At 36.5% G+C, this 12,667-nt stretch overlaps 1 protein-coding gene across 5 annotated transcripts in view; it reads left to right on the top strand.

Moving 5' to 3' along the window:
* Window positions 1–10,757, top strand: part of PHF20 (PHD finger protein 20) — a 40,994-nt gene extending 30,237 nt beyond the window's left edge. For 4 of the 5 annotated variants that reach the window (XM_087959481.1, XM_087959484.1, XM_087959480.1 and 1 more), the window contains 6 exons: window positions 2,206–2,381; window positions 3,626–3,761; window positions 4,698–4,893; window positions 5,929–6,328; window positions 7,222–7,393; window positions 9,156–10,757. In XM_087959481.1, the coding sequence (XP_087815607.1) occupies window positions 2,206–2,381; window positions 3,626–3,761; window positions 4,698–4,893; window positions 5,929–6,328; window positions 7,222–7,393; window positions 9,156–9,298 (1,223 nt within the window). In that variant the 3' untranslated portion in view covers window positions 9,299–10,757. The remainder of the gene's footprint in view (window positions 1–2,205; window positions 2,382–3,625; window positions 3,762–4,697; window positions 4,894–5,928; window positions 6,329–7,221; window positions 7,394–9,155) is intronic. The other variant, XM_026685230.2, reaches the window with a different exon arrangement.
* The last annotated feature ends 1,910 nt before the right edge of the window (window positions 10,758–12,667 follow it).

Below are 12,667 nucleotides of genomic sequence, written 5' to 3'. Positions count from 1 at the left end.
CATGGCACTTACAAGCAATATCCTGAATAACAGGAAGTGAGCTTCCTATAACCTTCTCTCCTGTCCATACCGCTCTCTGTATGGATTTTCTATCTGAGACAATGCTGCCACCAAACCAAACAGTGATGCAGTTTGTTAAAACACTCTCAATGGTGCCTCTGTAAAAAGTGGCCAGGATAGAAGGAGAAAGATGTGCTCTCCTCATCCAATGCAGGAAGTACAGATGCTGTTTGCACACTTCACTAAGGATGATGTGTGGAGAGACCAGTTCATGATGTTAGTTATTTGGACCCCCAGATACTTAATACTGTCGATTGCCTCTATAACTGCATCCTTGATACTGAGTAGAGTATGACTATGCCGGCTCTTTCTAAAATCTACAACTTATCACATTCTGGAAGATGTCACCTATACACCTCAATGGCATCCTGACTCAGCAATTTGTTTTCAAAGGAACTGGTAAACTTTGAGAGCTAGGAGTTCATTGTACTGAGAATAAACCCATATTATACCCCCAAAGCAGCTGGTACTTTGTTTTAGCTAAACTCATTTTATACAAAAAAGCACTGGAATAAGCTGAACATTTTTCTCTCCCGTGCTATCTTTGTATTCCAATCTAGTTATGAACTCTAATTTCTATTAATGAAATACACGGGCTAAGGTCTGCATAAGATCCCTAAATCTACTGCGGTGCATGGGGATTAATGGGACTCCGATTAAAATGTACCATGATAATGTCAGCAGATTCAGGTTTTACCTAATGTAAATACCTTTTGTAAAATGGTAAAATATCTAATGTAACAAAACTACTTTATGAAGCAGTTTACACTCTTGTGTAAAACTACTCAGTAAAAGTAGGGTTTCTCCTAATATTTGTCTCTTCCAAACATGACTATGCCCTAGTGACCTCTAGATTGGATTGCTGCAATGTCCTGTACTTTAGGGCTGGCCTTGAAGATAATTTGGAAGCTGTAGCTGGGTGCAGAATTGCAGGCAGCTAGGGGTGTCTATTTTTAGGGACCTGTGACAACTGCATTGCAAACTGCATCAGCTGCCAGTGTGCTGCTGGGTTCAAGCAGCCGTGGCAGTGCAGTGGTTAGAATGCAGTTTTGCAGGTTAACTCTGTCCACAGTCAGAAGTTTGATCCTGACTACCAGCTCAAGGTTGATTCAGCCTTCCACCTTTCCAAGGTTAGTAAAATGAGGATCTAGATTGTTGGGGACAATATGCTGACATTTGTAAACTGCTCAGAGAGTCCTGTAAAGCAGGGATCCCCAACCTTTTCGACGCCGCGGCCCGGTTCCGGCGTCAGCTGGGCGCCGCGGCCCGGTTCCGGCGTCAGCTGGGCGCCGCCATTTTTTTTGACGAAAAATCACTTCCGGTGATGTCACGGAAGTGATTTTCGTCAAAAATGGCGGCATCACGCTCGTGAGCTTTTCGGGTAGAAATGGCTTTCTACCGAAAAGCTCACCGAAGCGCTACGCCGCCATCTTTTTGACGAAAAATTGCTTTTTTACCAAAAAGATGGCGGCGCCCAGCAACCAGCGGCCCGGTAAGGCTTGTTCCGCGGCCCGGTACCGGTCCGCGGACCGGCGGTTGGGGACCCCTGCTGTAAAGCACTAGGGAGTAGTATATAAATCTAAATGCTGTTGCTAATTCAAACTGTCGATAGCCACTCCTTTACGGCTTAAGGCCAAGTTATTTAGAGACTGTCTGTCACCAGTTGTCAACTGGCAGGCCCAGGAGACCCTTTTCTATCATGGGGCCTATCCACCTCTGGAATATAATGGCTCCCGACAATTAGATTGATAATTGTTGGCTGGGTGTGGAGAGCTCTTTTCTCAGGCTTTTGGCTAAGATCAAGTATAGTATCTATGCTGTGGATTTTACGTTTTTGTATATGTTTTAATTATTTTTATACTGTTAGCCATTCAGAATCACATATGTGAGAGGAATAGCCATATAAACCCACTAAATAAATAAATAAATGTCTATATTGGATTCCTTTGCTGAAATGAATGGTTCTTTATCTGTGATTGTGTTGCACCAATGTCTTTCTGTTGTTAATTATCAATTCATCAGCTCTCCACATGTATGCAAATCAAAATGTATGAAAATATTGCTAATACCTATTGAGTAGCAGGCAATAATTTATAAACCATCCACAATCTGTTGGATTCATTCAAATTCAATGTTTGCACACAGAGGATGATACGCTGAGTGAATCATCTACAGAAAGTTTGTTTTGGAGTGATGATGACTGCAGTAGAGATATTGATGTAACAACCAATCCTGATGAAGATGTTGAAGATGATGATAATGACTTTGAAATCGTTCGCTGCATTTGTGAAGTAGAGGAAGAAAATGACTTTATGATTCAGGTACAATGTAGAAGATGAGAGTATAACAAGAGAAATTACTAGTCCCCAAAGAAATGCAAACAGGAATCATAAGTTTATTTCAACTCTGTCCTGGATAACTAATTGGGAAGACTTCTTGATAAGTATGGTTTTGTAATGTCCAAACAGAATGACCTTGAGAGACAAGAGAAAAAAGCTGTCATGACTCCAATTGAGCCCAAATTTTTTCTTGCTAAGTGAAACAGTTGTTAAATGAATTGTTTGCCCAGTTGTTAAGTGAATCACTGCAGTAGTTAAGTTAGTAACATCATTGTTATGTGGATCTGCTTGCCTATTGACTTGGTTTGTCAGAAAGTAGCAAAAGGTGATCGCATGATCCCAGGACACTGCAACTATCACAACTAAGCCAGTTGCCAAGTGTCTGAACTTTGATCATTTGACCATAGGGATGCTGCAACAGTCGTATGAAAAATGGTCATAAGTTGTTGTTTTTTCAGTGCCATTATAACTTTGACTGGTCAAATGGACTGTTGTAAATCGAGGATCACCTGTACTAAAGCAGTGGTGAGATAAAGGAATCTGTCGGAATTGTAACCTGAGAAAATGTTCTAGGCAGGATCCTTTCAAGTTCTCAAAAAGATAAAGGGAAACAAGGGGAAAATGCATCCAGACTTGGAAGACTCTTGTAGTGTAACTTCTAATAAAAATAGTTTTGGCCTTCATACTTTTGGATTCCTACTCTCTGAAGAGCTGACAGTTTTTCTCAACTTATTTTTGTTTTACTTGTTCTAGGTATTTACTTTAGTAAATATAGACAAATGCTTAAAAAGTTCAGATCAACTTCTTTGTATTATTTCTGTCCCCCTGCGTTTCTTATGTTTTCATTTATGAATAATGATTGTACTACTTTCCTGCAAAAAAAGAAAAGAACTTGTTACCCAGCAAGCTGAAGAAATAATCAAAATTATCATAATTTTAAAACAGTAATGATTTACAAGCCTTAAATTTGTTCTCCAATTCAGATTTTCCCGAGTTGAAGAAGCAGTCAGGCTTTACTATCTATAACCTAAATGTATCTGTTTGTTGTTGCTTCAAAAATGGTAACAATAAGATGGAGCATGGTCAAGAAAAAAACCAGAATGACCTTATCTTGACTCGCCCCGATGTTATAGAGAGAGTTTGAAATAGTCTAAATCTCTTGTTTAGCTTACGAAACAGCAAATTGTGCCCACCTGTTTGATCTAATTTTCTCTAATATTTAACAGTGTGAAGAATGTCTCTGTTGGCAGCATGGAGTTTGTATGGGTTTACTAGAAGAAAATGTACCTGAGAAATATACGTGTTATGTTTGTCAAGATCCTCCAGGTACAAAGATTTCTAAGGTTGCACAGTCTTCTAATAGTATGTAACAATTATATTATTTTATGTATTATTGTACTGCTTTTTGATAATTTAACAGCATACCTTAATTTTTCAAGTATTTGATAGCAAATTGTTTAACTTACCATAATAGGCAATATAGGGAATATGCTACACTGGTAATATATTTAATAATTAGTGAAATTTACATACTATTAATATTGTTCTTTAAATTGAAAGCATGAATTTATCTTGTTTAATGAGTAAAAACTGAATTTATCCAGCTGCTTGAGTCTCCCACTATAGTCCTAGCAAGGAGGAAGCTGCTACCACCAACATAGGCTTATCCTTGTTGAATGTTTAATATTTCTGCATAAAAGTTATCTAAAATGTGATCTTTTCTCCATACATTTTTTCAATAAATAAATAAATAAGTGTAATTTTTTTACTCATTGATGTAATTAGATTCTCTTTATAGTTTTGGACTTGTATGCAAAAATATTGAAAATTCAAAAGTCTTCACAAATTTTTATGCAACATTATATAGATAATAAAAAATAAAAAACCCTCTATTTTAAAGGATTTGTATATTATTCCTAATGTTTTCCTGTTTGTGTCTGAAACTTGATTAAAAGTACCTTTGGATCTCTTAAGAGATGACAGAATTAGGAATCAAGATCTGAGTGAGAGGGAATAATACAATTGATATTATTGTGCTTTCTTTAATTAAAATAGTTTTAAACTCACAATTTTACTATTTTCTATTAATTTATTCAAAAGATTATAATTAAAATTAGCTTATTGTAGCTTTTATTATTATTGAAAGTTTCAGATTTGGAGGTTAAATTTATATGTCAAATCAATAGGCAAGTTTTTGCTGTTTATTTTAAAAGTGAACATATGGTCAGATTACAGTATGGCTAATAATGAGCATATACTTACTTTTATTTTTAATTTACTTCCCTGTTGTTGCTTTAGGCAAGCGATCCAGTTTGAAGTATTGGTATGAAAAGGAATGGTTATGCAATGGCCACATGCATGGTTTAGCATTTTTGGGAGAAAACTATTCCCATCAAAATGCTAAGAAAATCGTAGCTACACACCAGCTTCTTGGCGATGTACAAAAAGTGATAGAAGTGCTACATGGACTTCAGTTGAAGATGAGCATTTTGCAGTAAGCTATATTTGGATGTATTTGCTTAAATTATAATGATACAATTCAAAGAATTAAATACAATTGAATTTCATAAAGCTATTGTATAACCTAACATATAGATATTGGCATGCACATCAGTTAGTCCAGGATAATATTAAACCATTTTTACAGCACTTCCCCTCTTACGGTTCAACTTGTGGACACCTTTTGTTTTTCTATCAGTAGAAAAATACACCATATACACCCAAACCCAAACTAGTTGGAAGAAGCTAGTTTCAGGCCGTGAGTGGAATCATAGCAATTGTTCTGATAAATCAAACTTTAAATGGTTAATAATTTGTTTTTATAAGATACCAAATAATACTGATAAGAAATAGCAAGCTAGTAAGGTTCCCTGCATTTAAATATGTCTACTCCCCCCATCTACTGCTCCTCTTTACCACTGCCAAATGAAACTTGATTTGCAACATTTGTATATGATTATATTTATGAGAAATAACTGAGGTAGGAGTCACTAATCATTAAAAGGTTGTTTGAAATAATAATTCATGGGGTAGCTTTTCTTCTTACCATTTATAGGAGCCTTTGAGAAATATTATATGGCACATAATTTGGAAATAACTTGAACACATGCTTGAACTTGTACATCACACATTCTTTGAAGCCATTATGAAGATTTGTCTTCCATTTTACAGTGTTCTAAATACTTACTGTATGATTTTTAAGAATCTTCTTTTATTGAACATATCATATCAACTGATGAACTATGTTTTTAAGTGTTAACATTAAATTCAGATAGGTCCATTTATGTCAGATGATGTTTTTACTTATTTTGCTTATTCAGTTTAAGATAATGGGGCTGATAAATAGTAAGAGATCTCTAATATGCACATGCCAAGCACTAACACTATCCTGACTTCTCTGAAATCTGATAGAAGGTTCACGTTGGCTAGTTTCCAGCTATTTTCAGATGAGTTTAGAAGATAAAAGGTATAAGCTGAGTTCTAGTAAAAGTTTTCAGTGTTAATTTCCATGTATTGATCTTCTTAACAGAAGCAAGGAGCATCCTGACTTGAAACTTTGGTGTCAGCCTTGGAAGAATGTCAGAATAGAAGAAAAATCTCATACCGCTAGACTCGTTCACATTGAAGAAAACAGTTGCAAAGAAGAGACCACAAGTTATAGAACTTTTAATGGAACAGTTGAGAAACCTCCTACTAATACCTTTGTAGAGGAATCTTATATCACTAGTGAGCATTGTTACCAAAAACCTCGAGCTTACTATCCTGCTATAGAACAGAGACTTGTTGTAGAAACCAGAAATTCGGACATTGATGATGATGTTAATAGGATAAGAGAAAATGGAGATGATGCCGTAGTGGAGAGATTAGGATGGGAACTAGATAGAGAAATATGCAAGCTGGAAAATGAATCAAAACATAACTACTCTAAGGTATGTTTTACTGAACTCTTTATCGTTTTTAACATTACAGATGGAAAGTTGGAATTCCTATGCTATTGTAGTGATGATTACATTAGTTGGGTTCATGTAGCTAAGGAATATTGTGGAGAGAGAGGAGGGAGAGAGCCGGGGGAGGAGTGAAAATGAAAAATATATTGCTAGTCAGCCCTAGCAAGTCAAATAAAATGATGCAAGAAAAAATCCTTTGTATCAGTTTTACAGGAACTGAACTTTATAAATTCATTGTTAGGGAAGCTAAAGAATTAGCATAACATACATATGTTAATTTATTCCATCATTCATTTATTCTATTTGTACTGTATAACCCACACATCTCAATGCGTGATTCCAGGCAACAAACAAAAACAACTTCAATCACAAATACAAACAATAAAATACACAGTAGGTAACTAGCTATTCTTTGCAACATACTTGCTGATTGTCAGAGGATGTCTGTGGTGTTTGTCTGCACTAAATACATGATTGCATGTGTATGTACTATACATGTTTATAACTTACAATATTAATTTGTACTTCATTCAGACAGCCATTATCATTCAATCTTTTGAACCAAAATATTAGGAATTAAACATATATAGCAATACCACTTAAACTTATATACTGCTGCACAGGGCTTTAAAGCCCTCTCTGAGCAGTTTTACAGAGTCAGCATATTGGCCCCAACAATCTGGGTCCTCGTTTTACCAATCTTGGAAGGATGAGTCAACCCTGAGACAGCCAGGATCAAATCCCTAGATGTGGGCAGAGTTAGCCTGCATTCTAACCACTGTGCCACAACAGCTCCCTATATATAATTTCTTGAACTGATTTTCTTTAAAATTGTTCGCAGTTTATAGGGAATGTTAACTTACACATTTTTTTAGGTAAGAGAAAAAATCACATCAGAAGAAGATACTGAAGTGAAATTGCTTGAAAAAGACAAGGATGGAATTATGAATTCCCAGCTGCAGTGGCAGCTTAATCTTTTAACCCACATTGAGTCCTTGCAAGATGAAGTTACCCACAGAATGGATTTAATTGAAAAGGAACTAGATGGTAATGGTTTTTTTCTGCTACAAATTTTAACAGTTCAGTTAAGGTCTGTTCAATTGTTTTGTCTTGTGTTCTATTTCTTACATTAAATCTGTTTAATCTAGGTTTTTCCCTTGTGTATATCTATCCAGAGTTCATTACTAGTTTTTTGTGTCTTCAAAACTGTGTGAAATTTTAAAGTTACTCATTACATATCACAGGATGTCTTTCAAATATTACAATAGGTTGGATGAAACTATTAGCATGCAGGCTGATGCAAGGTAGACTTCTATCATGTATAATATTCCCTTAAATTTAACTGGTTTTCCATACCGAAATAGCTTTCTAGCTTTTGTAACTAAAAGAGGCATACTCATTCATCATATTTATATAGCCAGCCTTCTAACAATCAAGTGAATTAATATTGCTGATATAAAAAAGAGATAAAGCAAAAAGGAGTTGTTAATTAGCCAGGAACCGTCCCACTGTTTTGCCAGTCCTGAGGCTTGCTGATAAACAGGACTGCCTGAAAACTAAAACAGATAAGGCCAGCCTCTGTATGGGGGAGGGGGGTGTTCCATAAAGTGGGGGTAACAGCAAAAAAGGCAAATTGCCTATGAGCGGCCAAATACAGTAAAATTGTTGATAGGTACTGAAGAAAGAAAGTTGCTTATGTTTAATAGCAACTAAACTTCTCTGAAATACAGCTGTTTACTTTATTATGATGATATAAATCAAATGTGTAGTGCTTCAAAGAAAATGTAAGCCTTAAGTTTAATAGGAACTATTCACAGATTGCAGAACTGCTGAAATCATTACAGGTAGTTCTCAACTTACAACCTTTCACTTAGTGACTGTTCAAAATTACAACAGCACTGAAAAAAGTGACATGACCATTTTTCACAGGTACCAGTGTTGCAGCATCCCCATGGTCATGTGATCAAAATTCAGACTTTGGCAACTGACTCATATTTATGATGGTTGCAGGGTCCTGGGATAATGCCATCATCACCCTTTGCGACCTTCTGACTAGAAAAGTCAGTGGGGAAGTCAGATTCACTTAACAATTGGACTGATTCACCTAACTGGCATGAAAAGCTGTAAAATGGGGCAAAATTAACAACTGCCTCATATAGCAACAGAAATTTTGAGTTCAATTGTGGTGATTGAAGACTATCTGTAACTGAAGCTTATATTTTCAGATGTGGTTTGCCTTTTCCTAAGTCTGAAATAAAGTAATTGGCCCAAAGCCACCCAAATAGCTTCATTCTTAAGTCAGACAGCATCAGTTCCCTGATTTCAAGATTGCTATTTTAAAACACTACAGTGTCTCAGATACATCACAAAGATATGTGGCAGTGACCTGACTTGGATTTTATAGTAGTTTTTAATGGATATTTTATATATGTGTATTTATGTTGACAGAACTTTCCTTGTTCTGTCAACACCCTCCACTCAGCCACCGCTCCCTCTTCCATCCCAGTACTGTGCATAGACCAATCCCTCCTCATTTGTTCTGTGCTCAGATTAAAACATTCCAAACAAAAGTTTTGATCTAGGCACACATTATAACAATTCACTACTCTATGTCTATATTTGGGGTGCTATTTTAAATTGCTTGATAGTTAATATATTTTATTTAAAAGTATCTGAAAAAATTGATTCCTTTAAAGGAAAGATTACACTATCCTACTGAAACTCTTTATAGCTAATACAAATCTACTTAAATGTAGCCATCAGTAACTTAGACCTTTGTGATTATTGTATACCTTCTCTTCTCTTACAGTTTTAGAGAGTTGGTTGGATTATACTGGAGAGCTGGAGCCACCAGAACCATTAGCAAGACTTCCTCAACTGAAGCATTGTATAAAACAACTTCTCACAGACTTGGGCAAAGTACAACAAATAGCACTTTGCTGTTCAACATGATACAAAATTTCTGCTGGATGGCTGGAGCCTGTCATATGATGAGCACTCTCTATTTTAATGGAATAGCATGCTTGTTGCATGTGATGCAGAATTGACTTCAGGGAATTGTTTAGGGGCAAGGGTTACTCTTCATAAAAGAAAAGAGATTGCCCTTATCTTTTGTTCAGTTGGCCTTTGCTAGGCATTTTTAACATTATGGAAAGGGATTTATTCTTGTCTTCAAAATGTAGGAGCAGGTTGGCAAAGGATTTTTTTCATTCCTTGTATCAAGTTGAAATAACCATTAATGTTCTTTGCATACATACACTGACAAAATTGTGCCACTGGAGAAAAAAAGTTTTAAGAGCCAAAAAATAATTAGTGATCCAAGGCTGTAGATAACATTCTGCCTAGTTTATTTAAGTGACTTAATGTGTCAGAAAGACTCATACTTTATCCTAATAGTTTATGCATAACTACAGTATTTAATCAATAGAAGATATTATTTTCAAGCCTAGCAAGTATGAATGTCTAATTTTATAAGTAAACTGTTACAAGAGGATTGCATATATGATCTGAAACTAATCTACTATTTTAAATAGATGTAGTAGAAGGTCCCAATTTGGTTGCACTTCTTTTCCTAGTAAATTATCATTTTCCATATTTATCATGACATTGTAGCATGATTCTCATGGTACTGGGACACCCATTTATGTTGAGCTTCTGTGCATTCTTGAATTTCTAAATCTGGCCATGCTGTGCCTCCCATGTACTGATGACATATCCTGAATGCAGGGTATAAAAGTATCTACACAAGGAAGGGTGTATTACAGATTCCGGTCTAGCCATGGCCAGTGATGGTCATGGAATTGTTTTCTTCCCTACTGTTAATAATTGCCATTCCGGTTTATAGTTTGAAACATAATCCTGTTCAATATTATAAATGTTTTCATTGTAGATACTTGTAAAGTGTGGTTTTGGGAATCAGTTAATTTTATATTTGTGTATAACAAAGAGTCTCGAGGTCTATGCATGAGGTACTGTTCCCAAAGGCAATGGGACATTATGTTAAACAATGTTTTTGAACCCCCTTTTTGTACTTTTATTTTTAGTTTCCTTACTAGCATTATTTGTGAGATCAAAGTGAAGAAATGCTGCTTACATTGAAGCTACGTTATATAGTAGCTTTTCAAATGTTGGTGTATTGTAACTATTTTATATGTTTAAGAATATCATTTGCCTGCAGATCATATTTCCATCACTACTTCCTTTTTGTTAGATAACATCTGGGACAAGAAATTACTTTGAGGTGGACAGAATAGGGTATTTTTGCATTGGATGTTCTGAATGTTGGATTTTTCCTACCTTGATATTGGAGTTGTTTTTGACACCACCAAAGTTTAAATTAAAGCACATTTGTGTGTTGAAGACCTGTTTAGTGTACAAATTGGTAATTATGAATAAAAATCCGTAATGTTTATATGCTGCAGAATTATGTAGGTTTCAGTTATCTAGTGTTTGTCATAGAAGTAACATTTTTCTGACCATCTTATCTCATTCAAAAAGTCTACTTTTTTTGCAGTCTGACAGAGACTTTATGCCAAGACTAATTTCAGGGAATTATTTGTCTCCAATTATTTGGCTCTTATAGATTATTAGTATAGCAGCTGTACAGCAGATAAAATTATTTTGCTGTAATAAATTGGAATAAAGTTTGTGATTGTTAAAAGACATCCAGTTGTCTCACAATAACATTATGGGGAGTTTTCTAGATAACAAAATATCGCTGAAAAAAAAAATACTTCTCTATCGTTCATCTGTAAACAAGAAAGAGCTTTTTGTTAAGGCTTGAATAACTTCCAACTATATCCCTTTAACACCGAAGATAATCCTAAAACTATAGAGCATGGCTTAAACATATGTAACTTTCGACTTGTTACATATTGTAACTGGTAGAAATTCTAATTAGCATAGCCAGTGCTTAGGGACACTGAATTATCATTTAACAACATCTGAGAGATCGGCGCTTCCATATTCCCGAAGTCTGCTTTGTATGAAACAGAGCCAAACAAGTTCAATGCTAAAAGTAACTACCGTATTTGCCGGCGTATAAGACGACTTTTTTGCCCTGAAAAACATGCCTCCAAGTGGGGGGTCGTCTTATACGCCGGGAGGACTCCGACTCCCACTTCGAGCTTGAGTTGCAGCCGGGAGGGAGGCTGGGGGAGCGGTGTGTGTGTGTGTGTGTGTGTGGTGGGTGTCACTCGCCACGCGCTGCGCAACCTTTCCCCCTCTTCCTTCCTTAGCGGTGTGGGGAGGAGAGGATTCGAAGATCCTCACGTGCGGCGTACTTTTCTTTTTCTTTTTTTCTTTTTGCACGCAGGTTTTGCATGCGGGCGGCTGTAGGTTAAGGATGGGGAGCCCCGGGTGGGTTATCAGGTTTACGGTGCTTCCAACATGTGCGAACGGTGGGAGAGCGGAGAAGAGAGCGAGCGGCGCCCGCTGTGTGAAATCCTACCGTCAAAGCAACACTGGGGGAGGCAGGGTATAAATTACCAGGTTAATGTAGCAATGGTGATTAATGCCCAGAACATTGTTTGCGGGTATTGGGGTGTGTGTGTGTGTGTGGTGGTGGTGAGGAGAGGTTGTCCTTTGAATGCGGAAAAGTAGGTGTGACCTTGTGTAGGAAAATAAAGAAATCCTTTTTAGCGTGTTTGGCTTCTTTGCCTCCCCTCGTTCGTTTTGATGTGGAGATAATGGCCTTCGGGCGGGAGGGGAAGAAAACGGTAGCTGGATCATTTCAAATTTCACTTACTCTCCTGCCTCACTTCAATATGTCTGAGCGACTCCAGATACTGGAAGACTTTTTGAATGAAAGTGTTACCTCCATTTTTTTTTTTTTAAGAGGGCCACTTGGGGAAAAAAAAAAAGATTCTAAGGAATTCCTTGTTTCTTGATTAAAGAGAAGGCATTGAATATACTGTTCCTTGGCAGCCTTTTCAGTGTCCGGGTTTTTGGTGTGTGTGTGTGTGAGAGAGAGAGAGAGAGAGAGAGAGAGAGAGATCAGCTGTATTGAGAAGAGAACGTTTCCTGTGTTCTCATTTTATTTACAACATATTTTACGCTTAATGGTAAGCAATGAAAAATATTTTTAAAACTCATTTCTAAACTCCATAGCTATTTGCATATTCTTGGTTCAAAATTGGATTAGCTCATTTCAAAATTGTCCAAAGCAGAAAAGTGCGTCAAAAAAAAAAAAAGTGCAAAAGTGGAAGGTGTGTGGAAGAGGGGGTAGTCTTATACGGCGAGTATATAACAAACTCTATATTTTGAGTGGAAATGTTGGGGGGTCGTCTTATACGCCCAGTCGTCTTATACGCCGGCAAATAC

The sequence above is a fragment of the Notechis scutatus genome, chromosome 3, assembly GCF_049901735.1.
Source record: "Notechis scutatus isolate UNSWTSFEM ecotype Mainland chromosome 3, rNotScu1.2, whole genome shotgun sequence".
Taxonomy (NCBI): Eukaryota; Metazoa; Chordata; class Lepidosauria; order Squamata; family Elapidae; genus Notechis; species Notechis scutatus.
This window is presented reverse-complemented; position numbering and strand designations above follow the sequence as displayed.